The 19,424-nt window shown below is 37.8% G+C and overlaps 1 protein-coding gene across 3 annotated transcripts in view; it reads right to left on the bottom strand.

Annotated features, from left to right (window-relative positions):
- Positions 1-3,951: 3,951 nt before the first annotated feature.
- LOC129705713 (uncharacterized) overlaps positions 3,952-19,424 on the bottom strand; it is a 144,783-nt gene continuing 129,310 nt past the window's right edge. For all 3 annotated transcript variants that reach the window (XM_055649456.1, XM_055649455.1, XM_055649457.1), the window contains exon 14: positions 3,952-7,345. In XM_055649456.1, coding sequence (XP_055505431.1) covers positions 5,511-7,345 — 1,835 coding nt within the window. In that variant the 3' untranslated portion in view covers positions 3,952-5,510. The remainder of the gene's footprint in view (positions 7,346-19,424) is intronic.

The raw sequence follows: 19,424 nt of genomic DNA, 5'->3' as shown, positions 1-19,424 counted from the left end.
CTAAAAACCTAGTTCCAGATTGGGATTGAGCTTTCAATATGGTTCCTGAAGGCCTGCCTTTGTCCTGAGCATTTCATTGTGCACATTGATGCCTCCTTCTGTTGGATGCAATAAGATAGCTATCATCCAAGCACTCTGTACTGAAGCTTGTGTAAGACATCATCGTCCATGGAACTAGCACCTGAACTACTCTGCCTTGCTGCTAGCATCTCCATTTGCACATTCCTCCTGCAAGAATTGTAGTACAGCTGGTAGAGTTGCCGCCTCATAGCACCTGAGGCCCCATAGCAGGCGCCCACGTCGCGGGGCTGGAAACTGGTATTATCCTGAGCTAATTCTGATACCACCATCATCTATCGCAACAAGTGATGGCTCCCACTGATTGTCGCCGTAAGCTTGTGTCCTTTTCCGGATGGATGATGACAGCGATCTCAACATTTGAAACGTGGAAGGACACGAAAGAAGATAGTGCCCGTGACATTGGTTCAATCCTGACCTAGGGTGCTGTCTATGTGGATATTGCACATTCCACAGTTGACCACGTAGGTTTCCTCCGGGTGCTCTGGTTTCCTCCCACAACGTAAAGATGTGTGGGTTTGTACATTAATTGGCCTCTCTAAATTGCTCCTCTTGTATAGGGAAAGGCTACAAATGTGGGATAATACAGAATGAAGGTCAACAGGTGATAGATGGTCGGCGGGGACCCGGTGGGTCAAAGGTCTTATACTTGGACATGCAGTGCATTCAGAAAGTATTCAGACCACTTCACTTTTTCCACATCTTGTTACGTTACAGCCTTATTCTAAAATGGATTAAATTATTTTTTATAATCATCAATCAACACACAATACCCCATAATAAAAAAGCAAAAACAGGTGTTTAGAAATTTTTACAAAGTAATTAAAAATAACTGAAATATCACCTTTACATAAGTATTCAGATCCTTTACTCAGTACTTTGTTGAGGCAGCTATTACAGCCTCAAGCCTTCTTGGGAATGACGCTACAAGCTTGGCACACCTTTATTTGGGTAATTTCTCCCATTCTTCTCTGCAGATTCCCTCAGGCTCTGTTAGGTTGGATGGGGAACGTTGATGCACGGCTATTTTCAGGTCCCTCCAGAGATGTTCAATCGGCTTCAAGTCCAGGCTCTGGCTGAGCCACTCAAGGACATTCACAGACTTGTCACAAAGCCACTCCTTCGTTGTCTTGGCTATGTGCTTAGGGTCATTGTGTTGTTGGAAGGTGAACCTCCGCCCCAGTCTGAGGTCCAGAACGCTCTGGAGCAGGTTTTCATCCAGGATCTCTCTGTACTTTGCTCCGTTCATCTTTCCCTTGATCCTGATTAGTCTCCCAGTTCCTGCCGCTGAAAAACATCCCCACAGCATGATGCTGCCACCACCATGCTTCACCGTAGGTATGGTATTGGCCAGGTGATGAACGGTGCCTAGTTTCTTCCAGACGTGACGCTTGGCATTCAGGCCAAAGAGCTCAATCTTGGTTTCATCAGACCAGAGCACCAGTGAAAACAAGCCTTTCGGCAAACTCCAAGCAGATTGTCATGTGCCTTTTACTGAGGAGTGGCTTCCATCCGGCCACTCTACCATAAAGGCCTGATTAGTGGAGTGCCAGATATAGTAGCGCTTCTGGAAGGTTCGCCCATCTCCACAGAGGAACTCTGGAGCTCTGTCAGAATGACCATCGGGTTCTTGGTCACCTCCCTGACCAAGGCCCTTCTCCCCCGATTGTTCAGTTTGGCCGGGCGGCCAGCTCTATGAAGGGTCCTGGTAGTTCCAAATTTCTTCCATTTAAGAATGACGGAGGCCACTGTGCTCTTTGAGATCTGCAATGATGCAGAAATTGTTTTATACCCTTCCCCAGATCTGTGCCTCGACACAATCCTGTCTTTAGGTCTATGGACGATTTCTTCGTCTTCATGGCTTGGTTTTTCCTCTGACATGCACTGTCAACTGTGGGACCTTATATAGACAGGTGTGTGCCTTTCCAAGTCATGTTCAATCAATTTAATTTACCACTGGTGGACTCCAATCAAGTTGTAGAAACATCTCAAGGATAATCAATGGAAACAGGTTGAACCTGCTAAATTTTGAGTGTCATAGCAAAGGGTCTGAATACTTATGTAAATGCGATATTTCATTTATTTCTTTTTAATTACTTTGCAAAAATTTCGAAACACCTGTTTTCGCTTCTTCATTCTGGGGTATTGTATGTAGATTGGTGATTAAAAAAAAATAATTAAATCCATTTTAAAATAAGGCTGTAACGTAACAAAATGTGGAAAAAGTGAAGGGGCCTGAATACTTTCTGAATGCACTGTAGTTCTTCAATTTAAGGTACCACCCAATCTTTTTTACCAAAGTGACAATTTCCACTTAGATAGCAAGTATTAAAAGATTTTTTAATTGTGGTTGTTATCAGTAAGTAAATTTATTCTATCGTCATCTAATACTGAAAGGGGGTACTTTGTAAGGCTACACTTACTTCTATTCTAATTTTAACCCATAACAAATGTCAAGTCATATCCTTTCTTTCATGTCTTCTTGTCTAGTATTTTACCAACATTAAAAATTATTCATTTATGTCGAAAGTACATATTTAAATGTGTACTACTGGATTTATAATCCAGATGTCAGCAGTGCATTTAAAAACATTGAATTCAAGTAAAATATGTAAAGATAAAAGATGTAACAATGTACCAAACATAAAAGAGAACCATATACATAGTGTAATGTTTTTTTTTCAATTTCCCACACCAGTTATCCTGTTCCCCCCTGCATACCTTGAACTGTAGATGAAGGGGATTTCCTTTGGTGTTTGACTTCCTGTTTCTGGTTATCCACCAAGAACTTTGAAGCAGGTTTAAAATTGTGTATTGTTTTCAATCGTGCTTTGGAAGCAGGAAAAGGATAAGGACCTATAAGTTTAAGAATTCTCTAACCTTGCTCCATTCAAATGCTGTTACTCATTTTATAATTTCCTTCAACATCTCCGACTGAAGAAATTTGCATCTCAGGATCACATTGTTCAAAATAATAAGAGAAGTAAGTATTTATAAAGTGCAGGATCAATAATTGGTTGGGCTAAATTGATGATTGTGACATTGGAGATATAGGTTGCAGTGACGACCAGTCTGGGAGGTGATCAAGGGGGTCAAGTGAAAATTGCGGAGGGTTGGGACATCATCCAAGGCAAAGTGTTTTTGAGCATTTAGCACCTGCAGGAACTTAAAGGAAGCACATGTTAGGAATAAGATGGATACCGCAGGCTCCCAGCAATGACCCAGGTAAGGTCAGAACATCTAAATAATGCCAATTCATGTCTTAACTCTGTAATGTTTGATGCCTATGTTACAAGCAGGCCTGATTGACAGAGGACAAATGCAGACAAGTGATATCAATCTCAGTGTTACACACTGTAACCTACAACATCTATGCTTATGAAGTGCATTTACCGTGCAGAGCATACATGATTATGTCTGTCATTGGTCTCTTACATAAATTCCATCGCATAGCCTACAGACCACGAATATTATTTCTTTACATGGTGCCAAAAATTAGGTCTACAAAGAAAAGTTTAAACCTACTAGATCTCTGTCTTCAGATCTGCTCCTGCTTTGTGGGAATGTAGGTTACTTAGTTATCTTGTTCGAACACTTGTTAAAATTACTTGGTGTCGGATTTGCTCTAAATTTGACTGGATACTCACTTGCCTGCAATAATGAAATTGACATAGTTAGGGTCTTGCGTGGGTACATTTTTAACAGGCCATTGATTATCTTGGTTTATAGCAGGTGAATAGTTAAGATCATACCCTTTTGTCTAGGTGCACAGTTGGACTTTTAACTAAAATTTAAACATGTCAAGAATATATTTTACGTAATTACTTTTTCACTGTGTTGAATTGAGGCTATAAAAATACAATACAACAACAATGTTCTTAAAGCTTTGTTTACAATATTGTTGGTGCTTAGAAACAATGTAAAGCATGACACAAAGTGATGTTTCCACACTATTACAAGTAATCCATATCTTTTCTCATGAAAGAACAGAAAACAGGGCCAATGTAAAACCTTGCAAAAGTACATTTACAATTGTTCAACAAGTCAAACAATATTATTGTTGTATTATCAATCCATCATTGAAACTGTAGATACAAGGAACTGCAGATGCCAGTTTACAAAAAAAGACACAATGTGCTGGAGTAACTCAGCGGGTCAGGCAGCATCTTCGGAGAACATGGATAGATGAAACTCTAGAACTTAAAAAAAATGGTGACTTGCCATCCACAACAGAAAGTGCAAAATTAAGAACAGACTTTACAAAAAATACCATGTACATCATACATCAGTTAAATATTTCCCTTCGTTTCTCAGGGTTATCATTTCTTCCACAAGAACACATATTACGCAATTAGCATTTTATGTGCTGAGTAACATTACATATTCTAATTTGCTTGCTGCAAATAATTCCTACTTGCAGGTGGTCACAAAGCAAGAATACTATATTCCTGAGTAGATGACATAATACAATAGTTTCTCAATTCTAACCAAAAAGTTATATTGAACACTGTTGCAGGCAAATGCCAGGGAATGGCTTCAAATATTTTTCCCTCACAAAAAAAGTGATTGCAGGCTTAGTTTCAGCACTATTTTGCCAAAGCTTCTTTCTAAAATTTATAGTAAACATCAACAACTACATTTTCGGTCCTTGAACGTCACAACACAAATGATTAAATTATTTTTTCATATCCTTAAAAACTGTAGTTACAGGAGACTAAAAATGATCATGTCAGAAACTCCCTGTATTTATTTACAACCATTGCTGTAACATGAAAATTATGTTATTCTTCCTCTTAAGTACATTTTGTACAAGGAATATTCCAAAACTACAAAGAATGTGTGCAACGTTATTATTTCTAACGGAACAATTATTGTTTAATTGCAATTCCTATATTTATGTATATATCAAAACCAAACAAGGCAGAAAAGTTGCATGGAAAATCCAATTAGCATTGGCTGCCACTAATCTTGTGGTAAAATAACAGTCCACCTGGGAAACCACTGTCAAAGTCAACTTGTGTAAAAGTGTGCTACAGTATTTGTCATTTTGTGAGCCTGCTCACTCCCTTTATAAATTACATTGTATTTGATGATGATCATGCTCTGGGTTTAAAAAAAAAAGCAATGTGACCTGCAGTGCTACAGACCAAAACAATCATAAACATTTCATTAAACTTTCAACAGTTTTTGACTGCATTCATCTTTTATGTGTAATATGCAGAATGAAGAACCTTAAGATATGTAAGTTTATGAAATGAGACAATTTGCATAGATTTGTTGTAACAACTTTTGTAACAATAGCTACACAGGTCTCCATTATGCATAATTAAACTACTTAAATTGTTGGAAAATGTATGATTCTCTTTCCTTATAAAATTATTGTTGTACATTAACATTTGATGACTGTGGTTGATGAAATTGTGTGAAGTGCATTATGGTAAAATGGAATGACCGCTGTCATGATGTAACAGTTCGTAATCGTGGTATTCCGGAGATGCTGCCAAATATTTCTCCGAGTCTAAATTTGTATCTTTAGCCATGACGTTTTCTGGTTGTACACTTGTATAAGTAGGGGAATGATAAGATGGTATCTTTATCAAATTTACAGGTTCATTGAAGTTCACATTGCTACCTGGAATAATCACTTCAGGTATGTCAATCTCCTTTACTGAATAAGCCCCTTCTTCGTCACAGATTGCAACCAACTGCAAGTCATCCTGTGGAGGCAATGCCATGTGCCTGAAGTTCAGGAGATTCTGCTCAGCTGCATGTGCAAGATGAACTGGAGTAATCGATTTAACTACTTTACAAGAGCTATTTAAACACTGTCTGACAGGTGAGATCTGTGTGGTAGCTTTCAGATGCTCAGGACTCCGTAAACTTTGATTTCTTATAGGGTCCTCTTTGTGCATATTTGATGAATATTTGGAAGGGCTCTGGTGAGCAGAAGAGACAACATCATTTTCAGGACTATAAGTGTCCCAAGACCCTTGATAAAATGTTGAGGTTTGTTCAAAAAGTTGTGGCTTATTTGACAAATCTAACGCCAAAGATGGATTAGCTGCACAGACAGTATTGTCCACTAATTCCGGTACTCCTGGTTCCTTCTCAGAAAGTACAAACATTTCATTGCATTGAATGATCGATTCCGAAATAATTGGATCATACTGATATTCATACTGAGAAACACCCGAATTGTCATGCGGTGAAATATTTGAAACCTTTCTTCCACTTTGTAACTCAACCATATCTTTTATTTTTGTGCTGCTCAAATCAATTGAAGTTTCATGTGTTAAATCAACAAAGACCAGTTCCTCTTCTTCTGGAGATGAAAGTTTCATTGTCACCAAAGATTGTGGTTGATCAATAAGGGTACGTACTTCCAATTGATGAGGAACATTCAGACCAGAATAGGTTTGTTGTGAATTTGGAGGCAACAAATGCTTTTCTCCAGAAAATGGGTCAGTTGGTGGAGGCTCTGTTAAAAGTGGTGAAATATTGTCATTATTTTCCATTTCTGTGAGTTTGTTATTTCTTTGTGGAGAAGCCTCAATGCTACTGCACAATTTTTCTAGTGACTGCTCGTTCACTGGCTCTGCAACAAGTCCTTCCAATCTTTGTGGGGACTCTGTAGCGATGTTTTTGAGTTCTGACAAGCATGGAGATTGTTCTTGCAAAAGTTGGGTTACAGGTATTTCAATAGTCCCAGTAGATTCAGCTTTGTTCACGTCTTGGCAATTTATCATGTTATCTTCTGGAGAATTGGTGGTTTCTTTTTCTGGAAGTACAAGGTTCACTTCTAAATCTGGGATTGCTTGATTTCCTACACTACATGTCTCACTATTTTGAGCAGGTAAGATGTCTTCCTTCTTTGGAGAATGTTCTGTAACTTTTTCTGGGCTGCATGATAGACACTTTTCTGAACACTGTGGTTCACCTTCTTCTGGTAAATCGATTTGGTCTTCGAAGGGAGTTTCGGAACTGTCATGATCTGGAGCTTTAGCTTCGCAAAGTTCCAAATGAGTAAGGTTTTCCTCCATGGTAGTTTGATATATTTCTGGAGAAGGAACCTCAGGCTCAGGGAGAGAAGGCTGGATGTCATTTTTATCTTGTGATTTTCTGTTTTCCTCATCGTCACATTCAAAGACATTTTGTGGAGAATTAACTTTTTCATTCTTGCCATTGGCCACAATGTTGGTCTTCTCTGGTGCTAAAGTGACTGATATTTCCTGTCCTAATGGTTTGCTGGGAAACTCATCAGGTTTTGCTAAAATGGATAAAAGATAAAGATGCGATTTAATCTGAAGATTATAATAACAAGAAAATATGTAGCCTTTAAATAATCCATACCCTTCTGAAATCTTCAATGCACAGGGTACAATTGCACATAACTGTAATGCTGGCCGTATGATTTTCAGGTTCTTAAACAATCTGGTTCTTATACAATTGTACAATTTGTGCTGTTTTTCCATTAATCTGTATTTAGCATGAATTATTTCATAAATTCTGTCCACCTGTTAAACTGACCATTCATTACCGTTGTCATATTGTTTGCTCTTGAAGTGAAGATTGCTATCACATTCAACTATTGTAATAAATTATTTTGCAGCTTGTGAGGTATGACAAGGCATGGAACAGGGAACAGAAACCACACATGTTTTCATTGATAAAGACGGAGAAATCATATAAGAATAAATGGATACACAGGGGAAGAAGGTGGGTGGTTGGTCCTGTACACCAGGGAACTCAGGAAACTTCCAATGGCAGAAATGATTGCCAGTGGAGGGAGGTGGCCCCAGAAATACAGCAAATGCCTGGAGTGATACCTGGAGAAGTTGAACCGTGAGTTTAATGAATTGATGGTCTTGTATCTTCTTATTATGATCATTCTTCATTTGACTTTTCTCTTTCCATCTACATTTGTGACACTTTTGATACCCTCAACGACTTTAACAACTCAATTTCCTGGGCACAACTGACATCGTTTGTAGTAACAAGAAACAGCAGAAGCTGGTTTATCAAAGACTGAAAATGCTGGAGTAGCTCAACAGGTCTGACAGGGTTTCTGGAGAACAGGGATAGATGACGTTTCAGGTTGGGACCTGTCTTTACCGTGGATTACCAATCCCTTCTTCCCAAAGAGAGTCCTGCAGTCATTCTTTCTTTCCACGTTGAACAGGAGGCTAACAATCTCTCTCTACAACTAACCCTCTTCGTCTGGGTGAATGTATTCTCACCTTGAACAAGTCCTCTTTTATCTCTTCCAATTAAGAGATATGTAGATCCAAACTGTATCTGAATCTTTGAGGATGTGTGGAATGCTCTTAGTTTCAATCCTACTTGGGTCTTCTCCCTCACTTTTTTTTGAGGAGGGAATTACATGGACGATTGTATTGGCGCCTCTTTTTATTCTTGCACTAAACTTGTGCTATTTCCATCTGTTTCCGTTTTCTCTGCATCTAGAAGCTGGTTTACAGATTAACGTTTCCTGTCATCAATCTAATATGTTAGCTGTTTCTCAAATCTCTGAAGCTGCCTGACCTGCAAAGCTTTTCCGGCATATTCTGTTTTATTTAATGACTTTATAAGTGCATTAAGGAAAAGAAGATAACTAGAGCGAGAATAGGGCCCCTCAGAAACCAAAGTGGTCATCTATGTGTGGAGCCGCAGGTCATGAGCAAGATCCTCAATGAGTATTTCTTTTCTGTTCTTACTGTGGAGAAAAACATGAAGACTAGGGAACTTGGGACAGTTAGTGGAGATATCTTGAGTACAATCCACTTTAAGGTTGAGGAGATGCTTGAAGTCATAAGGTGTACAAAGGTCGATAAATCATTCGCTCCAGATCAGATATATCCAAGGACACTGCGGGAAACGAAAGAAGAAATTGCAGGAGACCCGACTGAGATATATGCATCATTGTTAGGCACAGGAGTGGTGACAGATGACTGGAGGGTGGCTATTGTTATACCTCTATTTAAGGTCTGCATGGAAAAGCCTGGGAATTATAGACCTTTGACCCCAACATCTGTGGTACATAAGTTACTGGAGAGGATTCTGTGGGAATAAGATATACATGGCTTTGGATTGACAGAGGCTGATGAGGGATAGTCAGCATGGTTAGTTATGTGAGAGATCGTGTCTCACACATTTGATAATTTTTTGAAGGAAAAAAAGGTTGATGAGGGGAAGGGCATGCATGTTGTCTACATGGACCTCAGCAAGGCCTTTGATAAGGTTCAGATTCATTGTTCTGGCAGGTTAGATCACATGGGATCCAGGGAGAGCCAGCTGCCTGGATACAGAATTGGCTTAATGGAAGGAAATAGAGGGTGATGGTCAAAGGTTGTTTTTTGGACCAGAAGCTTGTGACTAGTGGTATGCCTCAAGGATCAGTGCTGGGCCCATTACTGTTTTTAGTATAAATTGACGATTTAGATGAGGATGCACAAGGCATGATTCATAAGTCTGTAATTGACACAAAAGTAAGTGGTATCGTAGACTGTGAAAATGGTTATCAGAAGTTACAGCAAGATCTTGTTCAGCCAGGCAAGTGGGCAGAGAAATAGCTAATGGTGATTAATGCAGATAAGTGTGAGGTTTTGCATTTTGAGAAGTCAAATAAGTGACGACCTTCACAATAAACTGAAAGGCCCAGGGGAGTCTTGTAGAGCAGAGGGATCTAGAAGTACAGGTACATAGTTCCCTAAAAGTGGTGTCACAAACAGAAAGGGTGGTAAAGAAGGCTTTCAGTACATTGACATGGTACATTAGTCTGGGTATTGAAAGTAGAAGTAAAGATGTTATTTTACAGTTGTACAAGCCAATGGTTACCCTGATATAGGAAGGATATCATTAAGCTAGAAAGAGTGCAGAGATGATTGAAGAGGATGTTGTCAGGGTTTTAATGCCTGAGCTACAACGAGTGATTGGACAAACTAGGACTTTATTCCTTGGTGCAGAAGGCTAGGGGGTGGTCTTTTAAAGGTGTAAAAAAAAGAGGGGAATTGTCCTCTGGTTCTTATCCAGGATAGGGAAAGAATGATTAGGAACCTGAGGGGCACCATTTTCAGGGTGGTGGGTATATGGACAAGTTGCCAGACAAGGTAGTTGAGGCATGTACTGATAAAGCCAATCTTTCCAGCCATGATTCATAACTCTGAAGTGGTGGGCTACCAATGAGAAAAGGTTGTTCATGGTTGTCTCATATCTTATGGAATTTTATGTGAAAGAGGACCGATTTGAAATGTTTAAAATCCTGAGGAATCGTGATGAGGTGGAAGTGGAGAGGATATTTTTCATGTGGGAGGATGTAGAACTCGCGGTTAGTCCACCATTTCAGAGTTATGAATCATGGTTGGAAAGATTGGCTGATGTTCCAATTCTCTGGAGGATTTGTAGGAGGCCAATGATGATGAAGTATAGAGATAAAGACAAACTAGGATGACCTATTGGAAATTTGATACATTCTGTTTAGTTCTAATTGTGCCACTTTGTGTTTACATGGACCTAGGAGGGGGAAGTGTTGCCACATGTCACAAGTGCATGTTAACAGTCACGGACCAAATGTGGTGCAGGAGGATTTTCCAATGGCAGAAGTGAAAACTTCTGTTGCAGAACAGGGCAAAACCAGTTAATGTACAAGCTCTTCAGAGTCCAGAGTCTTTCCTTTGAACATCACAGAGGACACTATCAATGTGGCTTTTGCCATGAAAGCTAAGAATACCACCTGGATGGTCTGCATTCTACCATCACCAGTGGATTTGAGGATTCTAGCAAAATGCCTTCTACTGGTTATTTAAGATGATTTATACCTCATCCCCCGGGTTGAGGAAGTATACGTCTTTGTACTGTCTTGGGACGATAGGATTTTTGGTCTCACCCTTGTCACTTCTAATAGCATTGTGGGATCAGAATTCCCTGTAGTTACCCCTCAGTCAGCCATCAAAGTCCAAACTCAGGACACACCCCAGCCAGATACTGCTTGCTGTCCATCGTCAGGTCCACTTGCAACCTGCTTCATTGCACGACAGCATCCAGCCACGATATTGGTTCAAGCCACAAGAGGAATAAATGGTTAGAGATGCAACGGTTCAGAAGAACTTGGGTTTCCTCCTACATGAATCACTGAAAGATCAGTAACGTAAACGCCGAGAAATAGAGGCAGCTGAGAATGGTAGACATTTGCTTGGTCCATCGCAGGTACTGACCTCCCACCATTGAAGGGAATTTACAGAAGGCTCTGCCTCAAAATGGCAGCTAATCTCATCAAAGACACACACCATGTTAGTCATGCTCTCATCTCATTACCTCTAGGATCAAGAACAGTTTTTTTCACATAACCATCAAGCTTTTGAACACTATATAACACCACCCATTACCTCAGCATCTATGAACTTCTATGCACTATGTTTTTGGTTGCACTATGAACTTTAGTTTTGTACTATGGTGGTCTGGTTACCTGTTTTTTGTGTGTTCTGGGGTTCATAGGCCTGTTAAGCTGCAGCAAGTGAAACATTCATTGTTCCATTGCGGGAACATATGACAATTAAAGACTCTGAGGGAGCAAAGCAAATATTTCTAAACTCGGTTGCAAAGAAAGGTTAAGCAGCATATCTATACTCTTGAGTTTTGAAAACGGAGAGACAATCTTATTGAAGTTAATAAAATTATTATTGGGACTGATAGGCACCATGCAATTTGATGCTTTCCGTGGCTAGATTGTCCGGAACCAGGCCTTAAGGGGTTGGGCCATTAGTAGAAAGTGGTGAAGAAATGTATTCACCGAGCGGAGTGAATCTTTGGATTTCTCTATCCAAGAGAAATACAAAGTTTCATTTGCTTAGTATATTCATGACAGAGATTGAAAGTACTTTAGATATTATAGAAATCAAGGGATATTGGGCAGTGCAGGAAAGTGAGACTAAGGTAAAACATCAGCCATGATCTCACTGAATGGCCAAATGGCTTACTCCGGGTTCCATTTTGTGTGATTAAAAACATTGACAGAGTGAATTTTGTGTGATATATTGCTATTGAGGTTATGTAGATGACCCTCTGCGAGGGTTCATGATCTTCTGTACTGAATGTCCACTCTTTTTAAATATTGACATTATGTCACGAAGAAAAATCAGTACAATTAATTAAATTACAACATGATTTTTGGGTGAAACTTCTATTTTTTGAGCATTTCACCGACAAATTTCTAAATCTTGAATCTGAAGAAAACATTAAAGCAGCATCAGATGAGAAATGATTTGGGCAAATATGTAACGAGTGCCCCTCCTAGTGGCTGAAGCACATGGTAGCAATAATAAAGCTGGAAACATTATGTTTGGTAAGTATTTGAGAAAGGCCATCAAATTAAAATGTTCAAGCCTAGAACCAGGCATTAGGATGTTGCACTACAGAATGGTTAGAGACAGGCTTATTCCAATATTTTTTCCGTTGATGAAGTTACTTGCTGAAATCTTAGTCTGTTGGGTATAAGGAGAAGTGGGAAGGTAAAAGGCCTGCAGGGACTTTCCTAGAAGGATAAAACTGCAAAGATTATGAATAGACACAGAAGAGAAGGGAGTATTATTCATCATCAAAAGTGCCTGGCATTCAATTCGGATTTAATTGTTCAAATATATTATCTCCTCAAATGAAGTTAAACCATATAAGTTTCCTAATTGCATGTTACCAACTGCTTATGTTTAAACAACTGCACTTGGGTACATGGAATATCCTGCCCTGCCTTGGGTGTGTTAGTGGTATTATAACTTTAATAATATAACAGAGTTCACATTTATTATTTAAAAATAGGCAGGATAATCACATTTATCAGTGAAAGATGGTCTTTAAAATTAAAGAGTTATCTATCACATTGATTGAATTATCTTAATATTAAGCATGAAGTCATTAACCAGATCACCAAAGACATACAATATTGTCAGGTTATTGCAAGCAGCAAGAATGATTTAAGACAATACACCAATAGCCTTCTTAAAAAAAAAAACTATTTTCATTTTCTTTTCATTTTTACAAGATGTAGCCACTAATAGCAGGCCAATGTTTAGTCCTTCCCCTTGAACTGTTGCGGTCTGTGTTTTCTAAAGGTATATACATTTATTGGAATGAGAATTCCAACAATTATGAAGAAATTCAATAGCTTTCCAGGTCTGAATAGTGAATGACATTTGATTGGCGTCAAGCATTCAGAGTACTGTTAGAGCTGCACTCATCCAGTCTGCTGAATATTCAATCATCCTTCTGATTTGTGCCTTGGCATGGTTTTACAGTAAGATAACCAGTCTCTCACTTGTTGGTGTGGGGGAAATGGCATTGGTCAAGCCATTGAATATCTAAGGTAGGTGGTTAGATTTAGTTCTATTAAATTATCCTTTTGTTTTATCAGATAGATTTGCAGTGTGAACAGATACTGCAAAATATAATAATTTACAATGGTAATTACAACACATAAAAACATACAAATACAATGAAATAATGCCCATCATATTTCAATATACATAACTGTAAATTGAACTGCCAGACATTTTGAAACTAAAGAAAAAAAACTGGGTGGATAATTATAAATATCAAAACTTAACATGAATGTTATAAAACAAAATACAAAGTCAGCATGAAAGAATATAACAACATATGTTAGAACAAAAAATGCAATTTCATTGAATATAAACCACCATTACTTTTATTTCATTTGAAAAAATAAAAAATAAAGACCATCCACGTTGGGATGGATTATAAGGCGAACAGGAGATAAAACTTAGCACAAGCATAATTCAGTTTAAAAAGATGTACAAAAACACTTGTTTAAAAGGATATTGGGATGAGGATAGGTGATTGTGAGTGGGATATTTGTTACACTGATTGTATTGGGAAGGGTGATTATAGTGATGGGTTGTATATATGACTAAGATACTGTATAGTATATGAGGGTTTTTTTTTTCTTTTCTTTTTCTTTTTTTCTTTTTTGTATGGCTTTAAATATTTGATTAGTGTTTAAATGTAAATAATTTGGTGTACATATAGTGGCTGGTGTACATATGGTGTACATATAGCTGCTAAATTTGTATAAGATAATTACAAGCAGTTGAATAAGGGGTGGGAATTAATAAGCTTTGGCTTCTTCCTGCTCCTTTTCGGACACATATGATTTCATTTATTTATAGATATTGTTTATGACACTTTATAAATATTTTTGTTTTGTTTTTTGTATGCTGTTTCACACTTTTTATTCTTTTATTCTGTTTGAAATAAATAATAAAATAAAAAATAAATAAATGGATATTTACCATGGGTACGTCAATAACAGTTCATTTATAAATTCTATACAGCTCAGTGTGGTATTCTACCTGCTCAATTTCTGAAAGCACAGTAGATTTATTCAAAACACCTTTTGAATACTTCTATCTCAAATGATTACCCAGATTAGAAGCAAAAGGATCAGACATTCAATTATACAAGAATAGGCTGATTGATTTATTAGTTCCATAAATGTTGCATGATTAACTGCTAAATTAAATAATAAGTCAAAGTACAAATGAATAAATAAAGTAGAATTCACAAGATCAGACATTGCTGAGATAGACAGAAATTAAAATATGCCGAGGCCTTGTAATATTTTACTGACCTCTCTTTTACAAAATCTTTACTTTTTACATAAACACATTCTCAGATTAACATGCATTTTCTGGTCTTGGGAAATCTTCTAATTTTGGAACCTTTTAGCTGGTTGCAATTTAATGTTCCCATGATGAACAATGTAAGCTACAGAGTAAACTAATCCTGTTAAGATATTAGTTATGTAACTATTCATAGATTACAGATAAGATTTTTTTTAGAAAATTAGCTTTCTCTTAGAATTTTTTCTGTTTTCCTCGGTTTATAGTTTAGTTTAGTGATACAGCGTGGAAACAAGGCTTTCGGTCCACCAAGTCTATGCTGACTATTGATCATTTGTACACTAGTTCTATGTTATCCCACTTTCACATCCTACCCATTAGGGGCAATTTACAGAAGCTAATTAACTAACAAACCTGCAGGTCTTTAGAATGCAGGGGGAAACCGGAGCACTTGGAGAAAACCCACACAATCACAGAGAGAATGTACAAACTCCACGCATACAACACCTCTAGTTAGGATCGAACCAGAGTCTCGGCACTGTGAAGCAGAAGGTTTACCGTTGCACCACTGTTACATTCATGGGAAATGAGAGAGCAGCCAAGATTTATTTTCAATAAAATTATTTAGTTGCTCTGGATGCTATTTAGGCAAATTTACACCAAATTCAGGTAAGAAAATTAAAATGGTCTTTAAAATATGAGAAATCAGAGATGGTTTGGTACTTTGGTTTGAAGAGCAAAAATTTCTTGCTGCTGGATATTGGTGTTTTGTTTTTCATTAATGATTTAAAGGAATAGAATGGTTGGCAGTAAGCATTAAAGAGTGATAGAACACATAATTAAATTTAAGAATCCCCATGCATTAAATATTTTCATTATGCCAATGGGTTTAGGCGGAGAAATATTCAAAGTGCATCTCAATCCTGGGCAATTTCACCAAATATGAAAGAGAATCACAGCTAGCTGTTGTGTGCACTCTCTCCAAATTACAATGCAGCAAAGTGCCCAATCTACTCCAACAGCACCTTCAAACCCATGACCTGTACTGCTTTAAGAACTTGGTCAGCAGGCACATAGAAGAGCCACTAACAGAAAATTTCCCTTCAAGCCACAGACTAATGTTTTATTGCTACTTAGTCTAAATCCTGGAACACATATCGAAAAGCAAAACGGGGCAATGCACATTGGGCAGATATTAATAGTCGAAGAAGATGGCCTATCACCATCTTCCCATAGCAGTTAGAAATGGGACAATGTAGGACTCTCTGGACACCTTCTCCAGGAAACTGACCCAACAAATTGCAACCTCTTATTCCATACTACTATCAACCTCGACATAATAATGCCAAAGATCAGGACTTGCCAAAACATTCCTTTCACAAGAGCAGTCTTAAATTGGACATAATTTCATTTAGCTCCATGTGTATTTCTGATATTATAATATTATTATAAGACCACCAGGGGCGCCGGGGAGATGGCCAGCCCTGCCGGCAGTCTGTTCGTTTTTTTCATCTTTTGTTATTTTTAGTGTCATTAAAAGTTTGATTTAATGTACTTCGGTTTGTTTTATGTGGGGGGAGGGGGGAGGGGATCAGGGGAAACTTTTTTTCAAACTCTTACCTTTCCGGTGATGTGATCATTTTTCGGATCACAATCTCCGGGCTCTGCGGCCTACCATCGATGGAGCTGGAAGCCTCCTTGGACTGTCGTGAGCCCCACACAAGGGAAGGACTTGAACTTTATTTCGCCTTCCATCACAGTGAGGAATGTGTAGGAGTCACTGTGGTGGATGTTCATGTTAAAATGTGTTTTTGAGTCTGTTGCTTTTAATTGTATGACTGACCTGACCAGTGAAATTCCTCGTATGTTGCAAAACATACTTGGCGAATAAAATCTGATTCTGATAAGAACATGGAAAGGAGGTAATTTAAATTTGTCAGAGGGTGATTATGGATCTTCCCATGCTCAGACCTTCTGGTCATGTAGATTATTTTAACAGCAGTTTGGAATGGCTAGAATTATTTTAATGGGACTGTGGGTTGTTGGCATTGGTGGCGGTGGTTCATCATAAATCTAGATTTGCCTGTGAAGGCAATTCAAAGATTTGTGAGTGAGCAGTAAATGTGAACTGAAAATATTTTCCTTTGATTTCCTTAGATTTTCCTATCCTTTTACGGTCACTTTACTTCAGGTGCAATTCATTATTATGTCATTTATTACTGTTAAGATGACCTGCAGAAGACTAAATTCCTCCTATGTTTTTTTTAAAATTTTAATCCATTGTATTATTTAAGATTTTTTCTCTCCTAATTCCACAGTTAACTGTTAGTTGCTGCACAATCTAAAATTCTATTTATGGACATCGTTATGCCAATTTGTTTTTAGTCCCCTGTTGCAGTGTTTTGCTCATGCAGCTGTAACTGGAAAAACACCATTTGCACAATTTTTTCTTTAGTTTCTTAATAATGGGCAAGAAGTTCCAAAATATATTTCAAAAGTCAACGTGGTGTGTGACTTTAAGGAAACTTGTAGCTGGTGACATTTTCCTGCATCTGCTACCCTGGTGTTAGAGGTGATGGATTTTGGGAGGTGCTAAGGGCAAGTAACAGCAGTGCATTTTGTAGGTCATGGTGTGTCAGTGGTGGAGGTAATTAATGTTTAGCATGGTATAATGTGGACCAATCAGGAGGGTGTTTTGTCCTGGATAGTATTGATCTTCTTGAGCATTTTTGAAGATGGACTCATCTATGAATTGTGCTCCTGATTTGTGCCTTTTAGTAGGCAGAAGATAAGTCAATCACTGCAGGATTTCTGCCCTTCCCTTTATGGAACTGATCCAGTTGAGATTCAGATCAATGAAGACCATCTAACTACGTCCCCCTCCAGGATGTTATGATTAATGACACATTAATCATATGTGTTTATGATAACCCTGATCACCCTGTTGAATGTTAAGGACAAGCTGTTTTACTCATTTTCAGTGGTTATTGTTTGAGTTCTGCATGGAGCAAATGTCACTTGCCACTTACCAGCCGATGCCTGGATGGTCTCTGGGTCTTGACTCGGATAAGCATAGACTTCTCTGTTTTTGGAGAAGTTGCAACTTGAATTGAACTGTGCAGCCGGTGCATTAAGATTAGGGTAATTCCCATTGCGATGCAAGGAAGGTCATGAAACATGAAGATAGTTCTTCAATGTCCAAGGCATTCCCACAATGAAGACATGGGACTGGGATAACTGACCTCAAAAAGCAAGAAAGCATCCTGGTATGAATTCAAACATGAGAGTGTTTGCTTCTTGATGCTATTCACTTTAATAGACAATAAATTCAGGAGTAGGCCATTCAGCCCTTCAAGCCAGCACCGCCATTCAATGTGATCATGGCTGATCATCCACAATCAGTACCCCGTTCCTGCCATCTCCCCACATCCCCTGACTCTGCTATCTTTAAGAGCTCTTCAGTTTTACTCTGATTTATTTTTCTAATAAAACAGGTGCTTAACATCATTATTTTTTTTTGTCAAAACACCTGGCCTTAATAAGGTATTGTTGGAATGAAAGTGATGAACTTGAAGGAGAATAAAGTGATCATTACTTTATTGGTTTCCCACGAATATATTTTGCAATTTGCTTGCATTTATTAAGGTACTGTATCAACTATTCCCTTTCAATATCTTAGGTATAGTCATTGCAACAAGAGAGAAAGCAAATTTGCTGGGAAGAATAAACCACAGATGTCTTTACTAGATGCAGAATAACATTATTTTATGTTCAATAGATAACTCAATAGCATTGAATAACCTTTTCTTCTGCATAATATAAATTTCAATTCCTAAGTGTTTAATTTTCTTACTGACATTGGTTTTACAATTGCAGTAATCTTTTTTAACTTTACACGGATTCCAATATCTTATATCATTTAACGCTGATTGTGGTGGCAATTTTAGAGTAATTTAGCTTACATCTTATCTTACATCATTAAAAACAGCACAATCCTTTGTGATAATATTGCACACTACAAATTGGAAAAAATAACAGAAAAAGCCAAACATAACAAGAAGAAACCAATTTCTAAAACAACTTGCCATTCTTCAATAAAATATACTTGGCAAATTTAAAGGTGTAATCCATTACAGTGTTTAGGTTTGCTTAAAGGGCCTTTTATTTTGGTAGTCCAATGGATTTACACTTAAGGCAGCAGCATTAAAAAACATTACTTGGCATAAATCACATGTTTCCACCCATTCCAAAAGAGGGAAAATTAACCAATGTTCAAGTAAGGGATCACATAGGACAATCTTTCACATGGCAGAGAGCCAGTTCAAATTCCAGCAATACTGTTCCTCTAAACTTGGCAAAAAAGGCACAAAGCAAGAATCAAGTATGTTGGAGATCTCTTTCCTTCTAATATACTTTGAAAGAACAAGTAATATGTTCAATAAATTATTTAGTGAACAAAAGTGTTATTTATTTTTATTTTTATGGAATTATTTTTTTAAATGAATACATTCTTGTTCAGGATGGGGTGAATAAAGATGAGATCTTTGGTTTGGGTTCTGTAAGCTTGAAAGGTAAGCATTATTACAGTTTTAGTTACGATATTCGAATAGATTTAAATATTGCTTGATTGCCGTGAGGGACTACCAAATTCTTGTATGGCTTATTTCCTTCACATGACAGGCAATGTCCTTGGTAAGATAATCAACATAAAAAAACAAC

The sequence above is a fragment of the Leucoraja erinacea genome, chromosome 18 (assembly GCF_028641065.1).
Source record: "Leucoraja erinacea ecotype New England chromosome 18, Leri_hhj_1, whole genome shotgun sequence".
Lineage (NCBI taxonomy): Eukaryota > Metazoa > Chordata > Chondrichthyes > Rajiformes > Rajidae > Leucoraja > Leucoraja erinaceus.
The sequence above is the reverse complement of the archived record's forward strand: the minus strand, read 5'-3'. Positions and strand labels throughout refer to the sequence as shown.